At 31.5% G+C, this 22445-nt stretch overlaps 3 protein-coding genes across 8 annotated transcripts; 2 read left to right on the top strand and 1 right to left on the bottom strand.

Annotated features, from left to right (window-relative positions):
• Positions 1 to 8244: 8244 nt before the first annotated feature.
• On the top strand, positions 8245 to 12637 carry AAE17 (acyl-activating enzyme 17). The gene is made up of 14 exons (XM_079011550.1): positions 8245 to 8589; positions 8840 to 8969; positions 9037 to 9305; positions 9403 to 9607; positions 9793 to 9833; positions 9928 to 10053; positions 10420 to 10493; positions 10619 to 10839; positions 10973 to 11067; positions 11182 to 11398; positions 11565 to 11690; positions 11771 to 11869; positions 12167 to 12379; positions 12453 to 12637. The coding sequence occupies exons 1-14, from the start codon at positions 8336 to 8338 to the stop codon at positions 12561 to 12563; spliced, it is 2181 nt and encodes a 726-aa protein (XP_078867676.1). The 5' UTR covers positions 8245 to 8335; the 3' UTR covers positions 12564 to 12637.
• Positions 12638 to 15011: 2374 nt separating this feature from the next.
• Positions 15012 to 16019, top strand: LOC145063935 (H/ACA ribonucleoprotein complex subunit 2-like protein). The gene is made up of 4 exons (XM_079011499.1): positions 15012 to 15292; positions 15401 to 15470; positions 15587 to 15692; positions 15777 to 16019. Exons 1-4 carry the CDS (start codon positions 15154 to 15156, stop codon positions 15936 to 15938), a joined length of 477 nt encoding a protein of 158 aa, XP_078867625.1. The 5' UTR covers positions 15012 to 15153; the 3' UTR covers positions 15939 to 16019.
• Positions 16020 to 18547: 2528 nt separating this feature from the next.
• Positions 18548 to 22097, bottom strand: LOC145063677 (Phosphoribulokinase / Uridine kinase family). 6 transcript variants are annotated; one of them, XM_079011362.1, is made up of 11 exons: positions 21981 to 22097; positions 21234 to 21590; positions 20831 to 21141; positions 20625 to 20738; positions 20370 to 20543; positions 20083 to 20277; positions 19881 to 20003; positions 19594 to 19718; positions 19344 to 19464; positions 19015 to 19269; positions 18548 to 18941 (listed from the first exon to the last, which is right to left on the bottom strand). In XM_079011362.1, the coding sequence occupies exons 2-11, from the start codon at positions 21571 to 21573 to the stop codon at positions 18720 to 18722; spliced, it is 1980 nt and encodes a 659-aa protein (XP_078867488.1). In that variant the 5' UTR covers positions 21574 to 21590; positions 21981 to 22097; the 3' UTR covers positions 18548 to 18719. The 6 variants fall into 6 exon arrangements, with proteins under 6 accessions (XP_078867488.1, XP_078867420.1, XP_078867558.1 ...); XM_079011294.1 differs by having other exon boundaries at positions 21902 to 22058; XM_079011432.1 differs by having other exon boundaries at positions 19344 to 19395; positions 21902 to 22058.
• Positions 22098 to 22445: the final 348 nt, after the last annotated feature.

Genomic DNA, 22445 nt, shown 5'->3' with positions numbered 1-22445 from the left:
AAATTTGAAATATGAGTGCAAAACATGAGACCAAAATAGCTATTCAGAAATGTCAAAATCTGAAAAAATTAAGTCACGTCTTGTAAAATATGCGGATAATTACAATATAATCTGAAACGGACCAAGTTAGAGTTCACGGTTGTAGTTTATATGAAAACGGCATAAACTTTAATGCTTTCCTTTATCCTACAATATCATAAGTTGATTTTTTTTTTTTTGTGAATACCCCATCTGTTAATGAATAGAGCTAAGCAAATTAAAAGTAATCATGCATTCATAGAGTTGGATGTTGTTATCATTTCATTGGAATACTGGAATAACTTAATAAATAAATATACTAAACTGTAATGCAAAATAATGTTTTTTATTTTCACATGAAACACGCATATGATGTGAAGTGGTCCTTCTAAATAATGCAAAATGTGTTATGGTTTGGTAACAAAAAATATTATGTTATCTTTCAAAAGGTAGGATATTAGATATTAAAAAGTATTTTCTTTGTGTTAAATTTACGTTTGAGTTTTTTAGCTTAATGGTATCAGATGTTGTCCTTTTCCTTGAAGTTGACTGTTCAAGTCTTGTTAAGACATATATTGATTTAGAAGTAGTTTAGAAGTATGATAGATTTGTTGTTAGAAAAGGAAAAACTGCAATAAAATCCTCACATATTGACTTCAAAATCGATTTAGTTCATATATTTATTTTTTATCCAATTAAGTCCTAAATACCGGTAATCGTATTCAATTTAACCCTTTAACCCGGTCAACAGGTCATCCAACTTTCAAAAATTAAATTTTTGGCTCAGATTTCAAAATTTGTTATAAATTTGGTCCAAAATTTACACTTTTAGCCCAAATTTTAATTTTTGTTACAAATTTGGTCCAAACTTTACCCTTTTCGCCCAAATTTTAGAATTTTATTATGAATTCATCATAATTTTAGTATTTTTTACAATTTTTTTCTCAAAAAAAAATTTCTAATATGTTTTTTCTTTATAAAATCATACTTATACAAAAAAAAAGGGAAAACTGCAATAAAGTCCCTACATATTGGCCTCATAATCGATTTAGCCTTTATATATTTTTTTATTTAATTAAGTCCCAAATACCGATATTCGTATTCAATTTAACCCTTTGACCCGGTCAACAGGTCATCCAACTTTCAAAAATTACATTTTCGACCCAGATTTCAAAATTTATTACAAATTTGGTCCAAAATTTACACTTTTGGCCCAGATTTTCAATTTTTTTACAAATTTGGTCAAAAATTTACCCTTTTTGACTAAATTTTAGGATTTTTATTATGAATTCATCCTAACTTTAGTTTTCTTTACAACTTTTTTTCTCAAAATTTTGTTTCTAATATGTTTTTTCTTTAAAACTCATATTTATACAAAAAAAAAACATAGTTTCACATAAAAATCTTATTTTTTCTATATAAAAACTTTTTAATTTTTTTTTTTGTATATGAAATATCTAATTATAAAAATAGGTTTGGATTATTTGTGTGACTAGTTTATATTTAGATATTTCATATACAAAAAAGTTTTTAAAAAAAATTTATATAGAAAAAATATGATTTTTATGTGAAAATATGTTTTTTTATAAATATGAGTTTTAAAGAAAAAACATATTAGAAACAAACTTTTGAGAAAAAAGTTGTAAAAAAGACTAAAGTTAGGATGAATTTATAATAAAATTCTAAATTTTAGGCAAAAAGTGTAAATTTTGGACCAGATTTGTAAAAAAATTTAAAATCTGGGCCAAAAATGTAAAATTTGGACCAAATTTGTAATAAATTTTGAAATCTGGGCCGAAAATGTAATTTTTGAAAGTTGGATAACCTGTTGACCGGGTCAAATGGTTAAATTGAATACGATTATCGGTATTTGGGACTTAATTGAATAAAAAAAATATAAGGACTAAATCGATTATGAGGCCAATATGTAGGGACTGTATTTTCACATAAAAATCTTATATTTTCTAAACAAAAACTTTTTTAAAAAAACTTTTTATATATATATATATATAAAATATCTAGTTATAAAAATATATTTATTAAGTATATAAATATATATAAATCCGTTTTTAGAAAAACATGTATACAAAAACATATTTTACAAAAAAATATATATACAAACACCTATCACCTTTATATATATATATATATATATATATATATATATATATATATATATATATATATATATATATATATATATATATATACACCAATAGGTGTGTATCTATTTTTTTTTATATAAAATCGTGTTTGTATACAATTGATAAAATGTATACAAACATGTATTGTATAGAAAATTATCCAAACAATTTTTTATAAAACAAAATGTAAACAAACACGATTTTATAAAAAAATATAGATAAAATAGGTGTTTGTATACATTTTTTTTGTAAAATATGTTTTTGTATACGTTTTTTATAAAACGAATTTGTATACTTTTATATACTTAATAAATATTTATTTTTATAACTAGATATTTCATATAAAAAAGTTTTAAAAAAATGTTTTTATATAGAAAATATAAGATTTTTAAGTGAAAAAACGTTTTTTTTTGTATAAATATGATTTTATAAAGAAAAAAACATATTAGAAACAATTCTTTGAGAAAAAAGTTGTACAAAAACTAAAGTTACGATGAATTCATAATAAAATTCTAAAATTTAGGCAAAAGGGTAAAGTTTAGACCAAATTTATAACAAAATTTAAAATTTGGGCCAAAAGTGTAAATTTAGGACCAAATTTGTAGTAAATTTTGAAATCTGAGCCAAAAATGTAATTTTTGAAAGTTAGATGAACTGTTGACCGGGACAAAGGGTTAAATTGAATACGATTACCGGTATTTGGGACTTAATTGAATAAAAAAATATATAGGGACTAAATCGATTATGAGGTCAATATGTATGGACTTTATTGCAGTTTTCCCTTAAAAAAATATAACAATATCTATTTTGTAAATAGTATTGACTATTATTTTTACAATTGTTTCAGAAATTCTAATGCATGTTTTAATTAATTATACGAAAATGGTTTATTTAAAGATGGCTACCAAAAAATTAAAAAATCTGTGTTTTTCTGATAAACAAATATTATTTTTTTAAATTATTGGCAACTTTGCATTTGTTGCGCATAATTTATTTATTTTATTTTTTTAGACAGTAAGGACAATATAAAAATGATTGGTTGAAAAGACATCATATTTTACCATATAGACACCCTAATTAAGTTTTGAAATATTTTTATTTGTTAAAATTGTATTGTTTTCCAAAAAATTGTTTATAAGTAGTTAATTATATGTTGACTTTTATAAAAATGTTTATGTGGTATCTTATTAGCATCACCTCATTTAAAAAGATACTTTCACAATAAATATTCGTGATGAATAGATGTCAAATTTATAGCTATTTCGAGACATAAGAACCAATTTTAGACTATTATATACTAATCTTAAGAAAAAATGCTTAGACTTTCAAACTATATTTTTTTAATTTACTTTCTGAGGAATCCAATTGTTAAATAGTTTAAACGGTATAAAAAACATTGCAAATGATATATGTCTATTTTTCTTATTATATGTGTTCAAATTATTATAACCTTTTATGTATATATATATATATATATATATATATATATATATATATATATATATATATATATATATATATATTTCAACAAAGCAAAAAAATTATAAGATAAAGTTATTATCTTGTAAAAATTAAGAAATAAAATATAAAATTTAATAATCGGATTATCTTTGTTAGATTACCAATTAATAATTAATAATTTATAATGTAATCATAAACTAAATATTTCTAGTCCATAAACTTATATAAGAAAAAACAATAAAGTAAGTGAACAAACTAATTTAATATATAGATGTAATAAATAACGTGTACACTATATAGTTACGTTGTAAGAGACTATATGCATATTTGACAAAATTAGTTGTACTCCAGAAGCTTTTAAAAATATAAAAACTGAAATTTTAAAGCTTTAAAAGGCTAAATTTTTTCTAAAAACTATTTAAAATAGTTTTTTTAAGCTTTCATTTAAAATAATAATAATAATAATAATAATTAATGCAAAGGAACCAAACTTATTTTGGATGAGACTCGTGATAATAATATGACAACAAAATGACATGTCATGTTATAAATAAACTGAAGTATATAGCTATAGAGGTTTATTATATATCATATATGTGCGGGATTTTTAAAGAAGATTTATCCACTTTTCAAAATCAAAAGTATTTGGTCAGGGCCTTCACATATACAATGTAGCTTTTTAATATTTCTAAAAAAACCTTTGCAAAGTTGATGTTGATGACGCTATCAGGAAAAGGAGATGCATTGAATTTAATGGTATTTGGCAATTGGCATCCTCTAATGTTCTTAAAGGGTAGGAGCCTATTTAGTCAAATCTCTCTTTCATCTTATTCTTAGAACTTATTCATTATGTGTCACTCCAAATCCTTATTAGTTTTAGTTAGAAACCACAAAAGAATGTTTGATTAAGCATATCATCACAAATTTATAGTTCTTTTGAGCACATAGCACATGCATGAAGCATGATCTCTTACAAGTCAATAACAAATTATGAAAAAGAGGGACACGGCACTCATGGGCATAGATTATAATATAAAAAATAAAAAAAATTAACAAAAATTAGCATTTTTCATAAACATATATGAACTATCTACTTAAAAAATATTCAAACGTTCTTGAAAATATCAAATTTTGAACGTTATTTTTGTTATTGAAGTTTTGTTTCTCTGACAAAAAACAAGTTATGATTTTCCAAAAAAAATCTAATTTTAAAACTGTATTATGAATTTTGAACATGCTTTTCTAAAAGAGCTTTTCGAACTTGCCAAAAATACTTTTAACTTTGATAATTTTTTGGCCTACTTAATGATGTTATTTAATGTAAAAATTTTAAAATCGTGGTTATTGTGTTAAAATATACTTAATTTAATAGATTAAGCGTATGTATGTTGTTAGAAATGAGAAAGTCCTCAAAAGGTGTAAAAGGGAGACAGAATTGGATTTTTCGCCAAGTATTTGTTAATGTAAATTTTAAGTGAAAATTATGTTTTGAAAAGTCAAAATATCTTTAAGAATGAAATTTATATGTTTGAAATTATATTTGTGCAAGAAATGACAAAAATAACAAAGCATACCTCAGTTATGCTTTAAAACAGGACAAAAATGAGAAATTTACATAATGGTACATAGCACCACAAACTGAGCGCCACATGTCACGTTTTCGGAGGAGACATTGCCAACCAAGCCAGGGAAAGGCGTGTCATGCTTTTCCTAAAAACGCCTATAAATAGCAACACAAGCATCTCATTTTCTCACATTCAAATCAAATCCTCTCTGATTCGGGAGGTTGTGGCACGACATGGGGTGTCGATTTTCGTGGTTTATGATAGGGATGTTCGGTTTATTTCCAGGTTCTTGAAGAAATTCCACGAGGATTTGGGTACTCATCTGCATTTCAGTATGACTTTTCACCCGCAGACTGATAGTCAGAGTGAGCGGACTATCTAGACATTAGGGGACATGCTTTAGGCATGTGTATTGAATTTTGGCAGGAGTTGGGATACATATCTTCCTTTGGCGGAGTTTTCGTATAATAACAGTTATCACACCAACATTAATTGACCTCCTTTTGAGATGCTTTATGGGAGGAAGTCCAAGACCCCAATATGTTGGGGTGAGGTCGGTCAATAATTCATGAGTAATACGGAGGTGGTACTTCAGATGACGGAACTGATTCGCGATAGACTTCAGAAAAAACAGATCCACCAGAAGAGTTACGCAGATAGACGCCGATCATACTTAGAATTTCAGGTTGGGGACATGGTACTCCTGAAGGTGTCACCTTAGAAAGGTGTCATCCGATTCAGGAAGCGGGGTAAAGCTAGGCCCCATATATATTGGTCCTTTTCAGGGTGTTAGCTCGAGTGGACAGGGTTGGGTACCGCTTGGATATACCAGAGGAGCTAAGCCAGATCCATAACACTTTCCAAGTTATAAGCTGCGGAAATGTATGGTTGATGATTCTGCAGTGGTTCCATTGGAGGACATTAAGGTAGAAGATCGCCTGAATTATATAGAGAGACCAGTGGCCATCCTTGACAGGAAGATGAAGGCTCTTCAAAACAAGGTTGTGGAATTGGTAAAGGTGCAGTGACAACACCGAAAGGGGTCAGAATGGACATGGGAGCTTGAGGAGGAGATGAGGGAGCATTACCCAAAGTTATTTGCGGATACGGACTTCGAGGACGAAGTCTGATTCAAGTGGGGAAAAGTTGTAACGCCCGATATGTCAGGTAAAATCCTACCTACTTATTTTCTTTTATTTTGACTTGAGGACTCTAGTACGTTGGGCATACATAAGGTAATCCAGGCGTACTTCGAAGAATGAATGAGACGGGGTAGCCCCCTGGTACGTACGTTGGGCGTATGTCTGTTAGGGGAAAACCCTAATTTTTAGGGTTTGCACCTTATTTAAACACCTTATAAGCCCCAAAGCTTTCTCCTTATCAGCCTCCATTGTCTCTTCTAAGCTATATCTCGAAACCCTAACCCATTTCTCAAGAGATTGGCCCTTGTGTGTATGGTTTATATTGAAGGAGAATAATCCTTCGTAGAAGAGCATTAAGCAAGTGGGAGCTTGTAGATGCAGATTTTATTCACTCTTTCCACCTTATTGGAGGTATAAAGTTTTAACCTTGATTCTTATATGTTTGGATCTAGAATGGGTGAAGATTTTAGCATATTTTGGTCCCATGGATGAACTCTTGTGAGTAAATGCTACTCTAGAAGTTATGAGATGTTTCCTTTGATGTTTCTGAGGTCCCTGGATCATAAAGTTTTCATCTTGATGGTTGTAGATCAACCATGCGTGAGTTAGTGATCATTTAATGCAAGTAAGATGCTAAATCTAGGGTTTGAGTCTCCTTGAGCCATGCAAAGGTATCAAGATTGTAACTTTATTGTTTAAGACGTCTTTAGAGAGCTAGATTTGTAAGATGGACGTTGGGCTTAAAGAATTAAGTGCTTAATAGACATTTTGGCCAACTGGGGCTTACGTCGGGCGTACGCTGAGTATACATGTCTGGGGTCCCAATCCTTGTGTAGCAATTGAGTACGTCGGGCGTACTGGTGGTACACTCAGCATACTCACCAGGTAGCTTTTCGGGTTTAGAGTGTTGGGTCATTAGTGGATCTTATGCCTTTTAGGTTATGGTGGGTTTTAGGCCTCTTGGGCCTTTTTAGACTTTGGGCTAGTTTGGATTTGGACCATGATATGTTAGGGCTATTAAGGGAAGGGTAAAACAACCTTTTTTACCCTAGGAGTCGGGATTTAGGATTTGGACTCTCGGTTTGGGTTAATGACCTAATTGCTAATTAGGGTTCTATTATTTGTGATTTAGGGTTGGGATTTTACGATTCAGCAGCCCGAGTGTGATTTGGTTTATCTTCAGACTGAGGTGAGTTCCTTTACTGTACTTGTGGGTCGAAGGCACCAATGCCGACCCACTGGATTATGTTTGTAAGATTATAGTTGTCTTCGTGACAATTTTGTGTTATACTTGTATATACATGTTGTCTCTATGACTCTTGTTGATATGATTGTATGCTAGCTGTAGAGGGTGAAATAGATCCGATACCAATTGAAAGAGATCGAAGGGGGAGACTATACCCAACACTGGTTGAAAGAGACTGAAGAGGGTGAAATAGACTCAATACCGGCTGAAAGAGACCGAAGGGGTGAAACATACCTAATACTGGTTGAAAGAGACCGAAATGAGCGAAATAGACTCATGTATGTTTTGACTGTTATGTACGTATAACATGGGGTATTTTGAGAGATTTCACTAAATTTTGTGTTTACGGTTTTCGGTTTATGTTTCAGGTACTTCCAACTAGGAAGGGAAGCGTTCGACATGATCATACTGCATCCGCCCATGTTTTCCTGGATTTTGTGATTTTGAGATTTTGTACTCTAATGACTTTTCACTGTGACATACTTTTGGTTGATTTGATATGATTATTGGATATTTTGGAACGAATTAAAAATAAAAATTTTATCTGAAAATTTTGGGACGTTATAGTTTGCTAAAATTGACAATTTTCTCGTAATTAATTGAAAATAATTATAATTTTGATAGGATTTGGAAACGATATTATCTAATCATCTACTGTCTTTTATAAGCCTTATCTCTCTCTCTCTCTTGGAAGATCGTTAACAATTTGTAGAAACTACAGACTTTGAAAGTTATCAAAGAAATCTCAGAGAATCAACAATGGTGTACAAATCCCTCGACTCTATTGACTCATCGGACATAGTAGAGCTGGGTATCCCATCGGAAACTGCCACGCAACTTCATCAGGAGCTCACTCAAATCATCCAGAGTTACGGCCCTGCTACTCCTCAGACATGGAATCAAATCTCCACCCGACTTCTCAATCCGGACCTTCCTTTCTCTTTTCATCAGATGATGTATTATGGATGTTACAAAGATTTCGGACCCGATCCTCCCGCCTGGTTACCTGACCCGTAAGCTCCGACTTCCCCTTTGAAAATTGTTACAATTAGTGTTCATCGAAGCTAGTTTTTGAAAGAATAAATTAACTTGAAATTTCTCGCTCGCGAAAACATTCATCAAACGAATAATTTCAAGTGCAAAAAGTTGATGATCAACAATAGACTTCATAACAAGCACTGCAGATATCAATTTTGCATTTGGTAGTTGACGTTGATTGTTTCTCTATACTTACATTGTTCGATTTTTTCCTGGCATGATTAGGGAGGAGGCGTTATTAACGAACATAGGTAGTTTATTAGAGAGAAGAGGGAAGGAGTTCCTGGGTCCCAATTATAAAGACCCCATTACGAGTTACTCTACTTTTCATGAATTTTCAGTCTCAAATCTTGAGGTACATCTCGCCCTTTTCAAACCATTAAAATTTTCATTCCAATGGATCACAATCATCGTTATGCCAGGTGTTTTGGAAAACGATACTGGTTGAAATGAACATATCATTTTCTGTGCCTCCAAAAGCAATATTAGTCGATGATCCATCTGAAGAAACCCAGTTATTGCATCCAGGAGGTCGATGGCTTCCTGGAGCTTATGTAAATCCTGCTGGAAATTGTTTAAGTTTGAGTAGCAAAAGGATTTCAAGTGATATAGCAGTGATATGGCGTGATGAAGGTGATGATGAAACGCCAGTGAACACAATGACATTTGAGAAATTGCGTTCAGAGGTTTGGTAAGCTAAATTGCTTATATCAACACCTTTTTCTGACATTTAGGTGGCGTTTTTACCCTAATTCTTGTGAATTTTTTTTTTTTTGGGATTATGTTAGGTTAGTCGCATATGCTCTTGGAACTTTGGGATTGGAAAAAGGATCTGCAATTGCGATTGATATGCCTATGGATGTCAATTCTGTAGTGATATATCTGGCAATCATTCTTGCAGGCCATGTGGTTGTATCTATTGCAGATAGTTTTGCTCCAACTGAAATTTCTACTAGACTTGTACTATCAAAAGCAAAAGCAATTTTCACACAGGTACTTGCAAAAGTTTCAATTCCAATGTGGATGGGCCCCTTGTGCCTTGTGGTGACATGTCAGCCACTTGGCAGACCACACCACTGTGTACCTGATTTACATCTTTTGGGGTGGGAGAGTGTGGGTCAGCTCATCGGTTGCTTTTACAATATCCATATCTCTCATCAATAAATTTTGTTCCTCAGGATTTAATCATTCGTGGGGAAAGAAGCATTCCTTTATACAGGTGTTGTATTCAATTCCCACATTGAAAATGACCTTCATACCCTTTTTAGCTTCTTTTTTTTTCAAATAACATGATTCTCAAATAAATTCTGCAGCCGAGTTGTTGATGCTCAATCACCAATGGCAATTGTCATTCCTACAAGAGGCTCAGGATTTAGTATGAAATTGCGTGATGGTGATATTTCGTGGCATGATTTTCTAGAACAAGTTAAAAGTTACAAGTATGTTTGCTTCTGTGTGTATAGCTTTACCATATTAATATATTATGTATTAAATCCTGTATTGGTAAAGTGGTTGAATGGGTAATGATGTCTATATGGATAACTGTTGTATACATAAGGTCTGTTTCTTTTTCTAGACCGAATAAACCGTCTGAACAAGACTAAATGACCATTTTTGCCCTTACATTCCAAAAAACCAAATTCACAAATATTCAAATCAAGTAAAAAGCAAACAACCATGTATAGCTGTCCATATTAAGTGCTTAACCCATTAAGCCCATTAAGTAACAAAGAAAACAACACTCTAAATGTTTATAACCTGTTTCTGTTTCTGAATTCAATCGATTCACAAATCAAAATATACAGGAATGTCGAGTTTGTTGCTGTTGAACGACCAATTGAAGAATTTTCAAATATCCTCTTTTCTTCAGGAACTACAGGTAGAAAACATTAAAAGATAATGTCTCCAAATTGAATCTAAGTATTTTTATTATCAAGCTTAAGTCAATTTGTAATGGTGTTTAACTATTGATTCTGTTAACTAATATAAAGGAAATTTACACAGGGGAACCAAAGGCAATTCCATGGACTCTTGCAACACCTTTCAAGGCTGGTGCGGATGGTTGGTGCCACATGGACATTCGCAAGGGTGATGTGGTGGCATGGCCCACAAATCTTGGATGGATGATGGGTCCATGGCTAGTTTATGCTTCCTTATTAAATGGGGCCTCACTTGCTTTATATAATGGAGCTCCACTTGGTTCTGGATTTGCCAAGTTTGTTCAGGTTGTTTCATAACTTGTACGTATTTTTTGCCTTTTAAATTCATGTTGTATCTCTTTTACTTATTGGGGACAGAACTTAATCTGGTAAGTCCTAACATCTTCCAAATTTACCCTTATTTGCGCAAACTTTTCAGGATGCAAAAGTAACAATGTTGGGAGTGATCCCAAGTATTGTAAGGGCATGGAGAACAAACAATTGTACAGCTGGCTTCGACTGGTCAACCATCCGGTGAGTTTTGTATGACGGGGAGGGTATTTTCGTCTTTTGCATAGATGAGAGATGAAGAAATTGTTAGTTTTGTGTTTTTATCTTCTAAGATGAGCTTATTTTCAACTTTGTTAGTTGCTTTGGGTCAACGGGAGAGGCGTCTAGTGTGGATGAATACCTTTGGTTGATGGGAAGAGCTAAATACAAACCAGTCATTGAGTATTGTGGGGGAACTGAGATTGGTGGTGGTTTTATCACCGGATCATTACTTCAGCCCCAATGTCTGTCTGCTTTCAGCACACCAAGTTTGGGATGTAATCTCTTTATTCTTGACCAAAATGGTATCCCCATGGTAAGCACAATTGATCGTTTGTTACACAGGACATGACAGATTATTCTGCATTTGACATGCATCAGACTCATACTGATGTCGATGGGACAAAAATTGCAATTTATTAGTTTTTATGGTCAATCATGGATTAATACGGATTAGGTGTAAATCTATTTGATGTTTATAGCCACCAAATGTGCCTGGAGTTGGTGAACTAGCTCTTAATCCCCTAATGTTTGGAGCATCAAGCACACTGCTAAATGCTAACCACTACGATGTTTATTTCAAAGGCATGCCTTCTTGGAATGGGAAGGTAAGTGAAAGGTCACTTTACTTGTACAATAAATAAATTAGGGTTTGAACTCATGTTTTATTAAATGTGTTTTATAATAGGTTCTAAGAAGACACGGGGATGTATTTGAGCTCACATCTAGAGGATACTATCGTGCTCATGGTCGTGCAGATGATACCATGAATCTTGGTGGCATCAAGGCATGATTTTGATATTCATATCTCTTTTACACAACAAGTTCCAAAGAATTCATTTCATTGATATCAAGATTCACCTATTTTGCCTCAAAATCAAAACTTGCTCACGTAGGACAATGACAAATCAGGTTGTACTGTGTTTGGACTTGGACTGGGAGTGAGATTGAGAATGATACTGATGTTAATGGGTGTGATAGAGACCGAGTCTAGTCTTGATCTATTGTCTGTGCAAAAGACGTGAATGCCCTTTTCATACTATCTTGGAAACCGTTTTAAAAAGGAGTATGGTTAGTTTTACAGGTAAGTTCGGTTGAAATTGAACGGATATGCAACTCGGTTGATGATGGAATCCTTGAGACAGCCGCTATTGGGGTTACGCCAGCTGGCGGTGGGCCCGAGCGGTTGGTGATTGTGGTTGTTTTCAAAGATGACGATGGTTCCACAACCGACTTACAAAAGTTGAGGGTGTCATTGAATTCGGCTTTACAGAAGAATCTGAACCCTTTGTTTAAGGTATCATCATTTTGGAAATATTTTGTTGAAATGTTATAAATTCTCTAATTTTGAGTTTTGGGTTTTTGTTTAGGTTTCTGATGTGGTGCCATTTGCATCGCTTCCTAGGACTGCATCAAACAAGGTAATGAGGAGGGTTTTGAGACAGAAGTTGACTCAAACTGGACAGAAGGGTAAATTGTAATTTGGGATGTTGTTCACTATGTTATGTACTTATGTTCAAACTTTTTAATAAAATAGTACGCTTGTTTAATCGAATGTGGCAGCCATGTAGATATTTAGACGTTAAATCAAATGCCAAGTCAGCAAAAAATAGACCAACAACTTGTTGCTCAGGTCATAAATTGTTATGAACTGTAGAAAAAGGTAAATTTCTTGTTATTATGGTTATGACAGTGTAATTAATTTGTTATTAGAGATGGATTTTGAAAGAGAGACAAATATAGTTATCTTTCTTATAGTTTTTTTTTCAAGAAGTACACAAAGTGAATTTCATAGTACTTTTTTTTTTAAAATGACACCGTTTTAAGCATTTCACAATGGAAATTGATGTTTATACGGGAATTTTGTTAACTTTGGGTTAATTATTATAAAAAGCTTAACGATTTGGGCTATCTTTCACAGTAATAGTGGTTGCAAACGTTTGGAGTACTTTTGGTGGCAACTTTAAAAATAATAAAAAAAATCAAAGGACTAAATGGACATGAGATGATAGGTCAAGGGATAAAGTGAAACATGAAAATTGACATGTGGTAGGGCTTCTTTGTCAAAATTGGTCAAAAGTAGTTAGCTTTTAAATTTATAAAATTACATAAAATCAAAAAAACTCAAATCTCTTAATATCTACTTGAGTTGGCTTTTGAATCAAGAACTTCTAATTTAAAATAATAGTTTAAAGCTCAAATTACCGTACGAACCATTTTGAAACTTTTTTGTTTTAATTTATTTTTTTTAAAACCTCTCAAAAGCTCGCTGTTAAACTTGGAGTATCTTCATAGGAAAATAAATCTAATAAAATGATGAATATGCAAACTTAAGATTTGCAAATACCTTTTAAGGATTAGAATTGTCAAAACTCAAAATAATTTAAATTTAATGGGATCCAAATGGAATTCAATATAAGTTGATACATGGGTCTAGTTTTGTTAGACATGGAATAAAATAAATTTGTAATTTAGTTCTCTATGATTTTTTTTCTTAGATATGTATTGAAATTGCAATTAAATAGGATACCATCTTTCAAAATTCAAATTAATCCATCAATCTACCATAGCAAATGAAGATTCATTTTTCACATGTCAATCTTTTATTAATTTTGACACTTGTCATTTTATGATATTTTTAAAATAAATAATATCCACATATCAATTTCTATTTTTTTTTAATTTTTTAAATTAAAAAACCACATAATACTTATACTTATATATGTAAACTATTAAATGTAGTAAATGTGATAATAAATTACAATTAATAACTTTCTTTATTTCTTATTTCGAAATTTTATTTTAAAAAATACTTATTGTTTACGCTTTGTTATTTAATATTTTTTAATCAACCCGTATAATATAATACTTTAGGATTTCTTGTTTGGTTTATATTTGTTTTTTTTAAATTAATAATAATAATAATAAATAATAATAATAATAATAACAATAATAATAAAGCAATGAAAAATATACACAAATATAAATATAAAATACAAATACAAATAACATAAAAAAAATATAAAAAAATATTAATAATGAATATAAAACAACAATAAAATATTACTGACGGTGGAATTCACCTAGTTGCTATAAAATTTCTCATCTCAAAATTGGCTAAATTCATCTTAGTTTTTAGTGTTTCGTCTTATTCCTAAAATTATAATAGCTTTTAGTCTATTTTTTTAGCTTTTTATATATTTTTTTTTCGTATTTGGTCTAGGTGCCCGTTGGATTTTGTTTTTAAATAAAGTCGCTGCCCTTAAAAAAAATCAATTTTAGGAGAAACCCGATTTGTAGGTGAAGCCTTTCTCCTTTTGATAGTTACACTTCTTTAAATTTCACTTTTTTTTTACTATAAGTGAAGCCTTGTTAAGTTCTTGATGAACAGGTGAAGCTTTTTTCCTTTTAGATTTAAGGCTTGACCATTTTGGTGATGTTTTGATGAAATTCATCATTCTGGTGATGCCCCGCTATTAACTCAAGACTTCATTGTTTCAAACTCTTTGCTATAATTCTTCTGCATATGCATGTGAACTATTTTAAATAAAAAAAATGTTGTAATATACAACAAAAATACAACATAACATCATCTGGTTATTAATATGTTCACAATGTATGAAATTTGATTCGTTGTGTATGTGTATGAATATCTTCACTTCACTTCACCTCTCCTTTTCTCGTTCTTTTTATTTATTTCATTTTATTCATTTGTCTTCTATTATCAAAATAAATATATTAATTCCAAATAACCAAAGAAAAAAATAAGTATTAAATTGAGGGGCATAAACTGTCCGTACATTATTTTTTTGGTCTAATTGGTCCACAAAGAACAGCTTTCAAAAGAATTATATTACAACCAAAAATAATTAAAATACACTATAAATTTAAATGGGGGTATAGGCTGTCGTTACATTATTAAATTTAGTGGAAGTGGATGTATCAAAATGTTCCGGTAAAGAATCAGCAGCCTACCACCTCCTTAAACCCTAAAATCAAAAGTTGCGAAAATAAACCCTACTTCTGCTGCTTTAGTTTTGCCCCCTTGATTTCACGATTCATACAGAAGAGATGGGAGGAAGTGATAGTGAAGTAGAGAAATCAGCACACAAGGAGAAGGAAAAGAAGAAACTTCAGGCCTTAGCTCCAATCGCTAAACCCCTTGCTGGTAAAAAACTCTCCAAACGCACCCTCAAACTCGTCCGCAAAGGTACAATCAATCAAATCTCGCACACTTTTCTCCATTGATTTTTCATATTTAATCTCAACGAACATGGTGAAACTTAGCTCTGTATGTTTATGTTTTGATGTTATTTAGCTGCCGAACACAAATGCTTGAAAAGAGGAGTCAAGGAGGTCGTGAAGAGCATCAGACGCGGTAATAAAGGGTAAGTTAGCGAGATTTGTTTATGCAAATTGATTGTATGAAATTAGATCCCATCTATGTTGATGAGTTATAGATCGTTAGTTGTTAACAACAAGGTGAATCAATGGATGAATGCAGGGTATGTGTAATTGCTGGAAACATAACTCCAATCGATGTGATAACTCATGTTCCAATACTATGTGAAGAAGCAGAGATACCATATGTCTATGTTACATCAAAAGAAGTAAGTTTTATTTTACATCCCCTTGGTTTTTATCTAGACTTGGCCATGGACATTGACATGAGAAAAATGGTATCGTGGTTGCAGGATCTAGCAAATGCAGGTGCTACAAAGAGGCCAACATGCTGTGTTTTGGTGCTCCCAAAACCAACAAAGGGAGAACTTGGAGAGGAAATCCAGCAAAAATTGAAAACTGAATATGATGAAGTTGCTACAGAAATTTCTTCACTTGCTGCATCCATGTTTTGAGAATACAATTGTTTGTATCTTTCTTTGTTTATGCACTTGAATTTATCAGTATTAGTATCAGTTGTTTAAATTTATCACCAACTCTAGCTATCTTTGCTATTTTAAATATTCATGACCAAAACCAAGCACATAAATCTGTTTTTTTTAGCCAAAAAGACTTTAACTTATGCTATTTTTCTAAAACAGTTCATTATGCAAGTACAACTAGTCATCATAGAATTAGAAGGGTGTTATTATAGGAACAACAACTTATTTAACCAAAGTTCTACATGTCTTTCATCAATTTTAGTTGAACTCAGTAAACAGAATATCATTCGAGGAGAAGTTGGCTTAGATCCAGTTAGTCTAATGATCCATTTTTTTTGTAAATTATCTCAAAGCCTAAGTATATACTAATATATTACTTCCTCCGTCCCAATATTATTGTCCACAGACAAAAAACACACAGATTAAAAAAACATTAATTATCACTAACTTTATATAATAAAATGATAGTTTTGTCCTTACTTTACATTTAATGTTCTATTAAATGTTTAGTTGGTTAAGTAATAATGAGGGGGTATTTTGGTAAAAATATTATTTATTTTTAGAAGTGAACTATTATTTTGGAACAAACCATAAAGGAAAGATGGACTATAATTTTGGGACGGAGGGAGTATATTTTTAATTTAATCAACAAATTTTTACCATATCCTGCTATTAATGTTTATTACTATTGTAATCAAGTTCTTATAAGTTCACATGTTACACATTATTTACAATATTCACACAAAGATAAAAGAAAATGACTTAATTTTTGGGCATTTGGAATATTAACCATCATGTGAGCATGGGGTTTTAATGAGTACTTAGTTGTGAGACCTATATATTTTATGAGTTACTTTAAAAAAATAAAAATAAATATAAAGGCGAAGAACTTTAAATTTATAAGAAAATAAAAAAAATTATTAAAATTAAAATGTTTTTTTTTTCTTATAAATTTGAATAAATAAACAAAAGAAATTAATGGGAGTGATATGTGGCAAAAATAAATTCATTTATTAGAGTAGATTTTTTTTTCTCATTTGCACAAGACACATTAATATTTGAAATGACTATTTCGAAATGTCAAATATCACAAAATTTTCAACAAAATATTATATTTCACGCTCTTTTTGTATCGTAATTGTTATGATCTTTTGAACTTTTTGTTAAATTTCAATTAACAGAACAAACATCTTCTTGAAATTTCTGATTTCAAACATATTCTCAAAATTTGAGTTTGAAATGACACTAAAATGGATTTTTTTTGTAATAATAATAATAATAATAATAATAATTATATTATTATTATTATTATTATTATTATTATTATTATTAAGTGTGAAGTAAAATTGGTCTGAAATGCTAACATTATTGGTCATTTTGATAAAACTAAATTACATGTGACCTAAGTTTTGCATACATGATTTATTTATTTTAACATAATTAGAATAAATTAAAATATAAATATAGTAATAATCTTTAAAATATATAAAACCAAATATTAAAATAAAAATAATAATAATAAATAATAAATAAAAAAACTTACAAAAACATCGTCAAATCAACATAAATAAATAAATTATGCCATGTTCTATTTGAAATCAATTCCAACAATATAATCAGAACCCAAGAAAAAGTTTATTTACCAACGGAATACATTGAAAAGATTAATAACTTTAAAAAAATAATTATTATTATTCATTGTCATTTTATGACATTAACAATTACATATCAATACATATGCTAAATGATGTCAGTGTACTGCCATAGAACCCCCATCGACGCACCCTGGCAAGAGAGATTAAATTTATGGCTAATGTCATAAAAACCCTCAAGTTTTCAGGGTTTTGTCGGTTTTGTCAAAAGTTGAATTTTATGTCCGCTTTTACCCTAATATTTTCCAAAAAATGTTCGGTTTTACCCTTTTACCGGTGATAACAGGTTACCATTATATTAACTTCGTAAAAAAACCCTTCAGTTTATAGTTTTTTTACATTTTTACCCTTAAGTTTATAATATTTTTTACACTTTTACCCTATGTGTTTTTTTCATATTATTAGTATTCAAGCCGAAAAATCATATTTATATACGAAATTTTTTTAATTAAATATTGTATTTACATTTTTTTTAATGTTATTTCTTTATTCATAATTCTAAAAATATTATTTACCTTTTTAAATGATATATAAATACGATTTTTCTGCATGAATATGTATATTATGAAATATATATATATATATATATATATATATATATATATATATATATATACTTAGAGTAAAAGTGTAAAAAAAATTATAAACTTAAGGGTAAAAACGCAAATAAATGGTAAACTTAAGGGTTTTGTTTGCGAATTTAATATAATAATAACCTGGAAAACCTGGTATCACCGGTAAAAGGGTAAAACCGAACATTTTTTCGAAAATGTTTGGGTAAAACGAACATAAATTTCAACTTTGGGCAAACCCGACAAAACCCTAAAAAATGGATGGTTTTTATGACATTAACCCTTAAATTTAAGTACACAACAAATAGATGATAGGCCAGGGTTTACATGTCCAAACTCCAAACAGAGCTCAAATGTATGTATGGAATAATGTTTTTGTATTGATAATTGATATATATCATATATTGGGGCAACATTCACCCGATTCTTTACACTGTTAGATGATACATAAGATTTTTGATCTCAGCTTTTAAGCTTTTATGTTTCATGTTTATTTAGTTATTTTAAGAATGGAAATTTTCAAGAAGGGTTTACTTTTGGGAATACAAACTCCTGCACAATAAGAAACCCAATCCACCAATTGTCAATGTCACCACAAAGGGTAATCCAACCGACTCAAATCCGGTCAATCTGCTACTGCCCTTTTCTGCCCGGTCAGCCTGACCCTTTTCAGTCATGTACTCACGTAACAAGTTACTCAAGTTGTCAAGCTGATGCATCACCTGTCGTTGTCCCCTCGCTATCATTAAAACCTTTTCAACAAAAAAAAATCATGTCAGATCCGAAACTCAAATGAAAGGTAGTTAAAAAGTATGAATTGTCCACCTCTTCCATGAGAGGTGGGTCCCGAGCCAACTGGTTAGAAGATGCAGAATTGGGCAGCATTTGACCGTTTCCTAAACCGGCCATGAACAGTGAAGTTGCTGACCCGTTGCAGGGTTCAGTCTGCCCGGCTATATTTTGATGACTCGGTACTCTTTTTTCAGAAAACTTTGAAGTAAGTTCTTCAATACGAGATGTAAAGTCGTCCATTCTTTCATTCAGAGTAGAAATTTGTTCCGATAAGTGCGTAATCACTCCCTAAAAAACAACCAAAACAACTGCTAAATAACTCGCAAAAAAAAAAACTTAAAAAAATGGATTTGAAATTTTACTTGATTTGCAACCGGTGCTGGTGAATCGGGTGTCCTCCCATCAAATCTCCTACTATTAATAGAAAGTTTTGTTAGCTTTGAGAAATTCCTTTCGCGTGTCGAAAGCGAATGCGCACCACCCCTGTGGTTGCACAAAAATCAAACTCAAAACAAGTATACTGTGTTTGGTGTGCATTGGACTGAAACTGAAACTGAAACTGATGTCAACGTGACAAAATTTATATTTTTTTAATACGGTAATGAGAATTACCGATTAAGATATTTGGATCTCCTATCAGCAGAGGCGCGAGATAACGCTTCTTTAGGGCTTGAAACCAAATCATCATCTATGCTAAGCTTTGTCTTCAGATCATCTGGCAATGCCTGTAGATTTGACTACATCAAGACCGTAACTATAAATGCACACTCCATACATATCTTCGACCCCATCGGGCCTGATGTGTGGCTGATATGTATGAATTACATACGTATCAGCCACAAAGTGTCTGATAACATTATCAGACAAATTGTGTAAAAGTTTGGTATAAAACAACATACCATGACATCATTTACGGCTTTTTCAAGCTGTATTTGTTCAATGTATGTGCGAGGAACATATGTACCATCTAAATCTAGTTGCTCCGCGATATATTTGACGTACAAACGATCTCTTCCTTGCACCTTAGCCAATCAAAACAAAGGAACATGAAAAAATAAAAACATTTTGCCAAATTAACAAGATGGTGTTAAAATAAGATACCTGAACATAGGTGCGATTAAGTTGCTCTAACCAATCGGTTTTCACGCAGACCTTTTCATCAAAGAAAACATGGCTACTTCTTTTGAGAATGGCAGCAATGGTGTAGCCTAATGCCATTAGTCCTCCAAGAAGACGCACACTCACTTCAAAGGTGATTCTAGGTGATATAATGAATGGACTATCAGACACCCATTCCTGAAATAAATACAAATAAGATTTTAATTTATCCATACAACTGATGTTTTAATAAAAAAAAAATCAAGATTTTGTAAAAGATACATACGTACCTCAAACATAAGATTGTACTTTCCATCCCTGTTTCTCATCCTGAGATATGATTGACAAGCTTCAGGATCTTCACCAGGTGGAAGAAGATAAATGTCATAAGTTTCTTCTTTTCTTTCTTGATGATCTGGAGAAAGAACTGCTTTCATTTGCTCTGGTGTCACTGTCTTTTTAGACTATGTAATCAAACAAAAACCAGTCATTAAAATGAGCATTGTATGTAAATTCCCTTTTGAACAGTAAATTGAGGAGCTAACCTTCAAAATATAACTGGGATTCTGAAATCCGGAGAAAGGATTGAACTTGTTGATAATTTTTATATGTGCAGTTTGTAGATCAGGCTCAATGAAAGCTTTGTACATAGGATATACCTGAGTGTAAGGATAGCTTGAATCATATAGAGAACAAAACTCGAAAAGATATATGATTAGTCGATCATAAAGATAATCAAACTGAAATATACGGTTTCAGAGATTTGATGAATGATTTCTTCAGGTTCTTGACCAACACGTTGGATGTCCCTTAAAACCCTCTTGACAAGATCAAAGTGTACTCCACCAGTTACAGAGACACGAAGATCTAGCAATGGTCGTAGCTTTTCACTCAGTGCATAAATCCCTTCTATAATGACTATCCGAGAAGAAGGAACTTCGACTTTTCTGTAGCCAATTCGTGAACTGGACTTAAAATCGTAAATGGGAACATCAACAGCGTTCCCTTCCTTCAACCCACGGATATTATCAAGTAATGTGTCATAATCCGTCAGCCTTGGATCTGAAGCAAAGAAAACGGCAGTCAGATAACTGCCATGGAAGTCGGAGAAGCTTAAGGAGAAGACGAGAATGAAAGAAATTAAGAGTAATTACCATCAAAATTGCCATCAACAATACGAGTTGCATCATTGTAATTGTCCATTGTTATGACGGCGATGCTAGGCATGAAGTTGAGGACTTTATCTGTGAATACAGTCTTCCCAGCTCCTGATGGACCTGCTACTCCGACTAACAGAATGCCTTCATTTTTCTGAACTAATAATTGGCATGCTCGGATCACTACGAAGAAACCCTTCTCGAATGATAGAGGATCTTGGATTGGGGCAATCTCGTATCGAGATGAATCCTTCTTTTTAACCAACTGAACTTGATCTCTTAGCAGACCAGATCGTCTTCTAGGCGATTCAACAGTGGAAGAATTCTCCTGGGACATCTTTTTTCACCTTTATGCTGCAAAAATCAAACCAAAATAAGTAGGAATAAACGGAAATAGATTTTTCCCCCAAATTCAATGAATCAAACAATCAATTAGATGGAAGGAAAAGTAAACAATTAATTTAGACTCATAAGCAATTCAAGTAACCTGAAATAGATTTTTCCCTAATTAACCAATTAAGATTTCATGTAAAGGATAACAAACATAAAAAAACTCTCGAAAGATCCCTGCACTTTTTCTGGGTATGGTTAGAAGGGTGTCAATAGGTCCTAGAAAGTTGAATTAAAAATGGGGGCTAGTGATCTAGAAGGGGTTGTTAAAGTACCGAAAGACGTTGATGGGGTAGGAGTGTAGGGTTGAAGATAACCAGGTGGTGAGATTGAGAATGAGAATGAGAATGAGACCTTTGTTGGTTGACGATGAAAGTATGAGTCAATTTACAGAGGGACGATGATGATGAAGGGACGCGAGATCGTTGGTTGCTAAATAAGACGTCTGGCGGTAGATAAATATTTCAAGTGGATGACCGGAACATTTACCAATAAATTGAGATATATTTTTTTTTCTAATTTATGGGAAAATAGCATCCTTTCAAATCCTTTGATAATAGCATGTAATGTATTATATAAGTTTATTTAAAAAATATAAAAAACTTTAAATATTTAAGAACTTTAAATCTATAAAAAAAAATTAGAAAAATATTAAATTATTAAAATTAGAATGTTTTTTCTCTTTTAAATTTAAATAAATAAACAAATGAAACTGACAGACTTAATTTACAAATTTTGAAATTAAAAAGAAACTTAATTAATGAAATGGTTGTGTTGTAATTACCCTTAACCAATTTTACCCTCCCGACATCAATCTAA

Source organism: Lactuca serriola, chromosome 1, assembly GCF_051521515.1.
Source record: "Lactuca serriola cultivar US96UC23 chromosome 1, Lser_US96UC23_V15, whole genome shotgun sequence".
NCBI lineage: Eukaryota > Viridiplantae > Streptophyta > Magnoliopsida > Asterales > Asteraceae > Lactuca > Lactuca serriola.
The sequence above is the reverse complement of the archived record's forward strand: the minus strand, read 5'-3'. Positions and strand labels throughout refer to the sequence as shown.

Bases quoted from the DNA above. Each gene is read 5' to 3' on its own strand.
- AAE17 (XM_079011550.1), top strand. From the start codon at position 8,336: ATGGTGTACAAATCCCTCGACTCTATTGACTCATCGGACATAGTAGAG. The intron at 9,306-9,402 runs GTAAGCTAAATT...GGATTATGTTAG, and splicing joins AAATTGCGTTCAGAGGTTTG to GTTAGTCGCATATGCTCTTG. The intron at 11,399-11,564 runs GTAAGCACAATT...TGATGTTTATAG, and splicing joins ACCAAAATGGTATCCCCATG to CCACCAAATGTGCCTGGAGT.
- LOC145063935 (XM_079011499.1), top strand. From the start codon at position 15,154: ATGGGAGGAAGTGATAGTGAAGTAGAGAAATCAGCACACAAGGAGAAG. The intron at 15,471-15,586 runs GTAAGTTAGCGA...GGATGAATGCAG, and splicing joins ATCAGACGCGGTAATAAAGG to GGTATGTGTAATTGCTGGAA. The intron at 15,693-15,776 runs GTAAGTTTTATT...TCGTGGTTGCAG, and splicing joins TCTATGTTACATCAAAAGAA to GATCTAGCAAATGCAGGTGC.
- LOC145063677 (XM_079011362.1), bottom strand. From the start codon at position 21,573: ATGTCCCAGGAGAATTCTTCCACTGTTGAATCGCCTAGAAGACGATCT. The intron at 20,004-20,082 runs GTATCTTATTTT...TGATTGGCTAAG, and splicing joins TTAATCGCACCTATGTTCAG to GTGCAAGGAAGAGATCGTTT. The intron at 19,270-19,343 runs GTAAAATTTCAA...GTTGTTTTTTAG, and splicing joins CAGCACCGGTTGCAAATCAA to GGAGTGATTACGCACTTATC.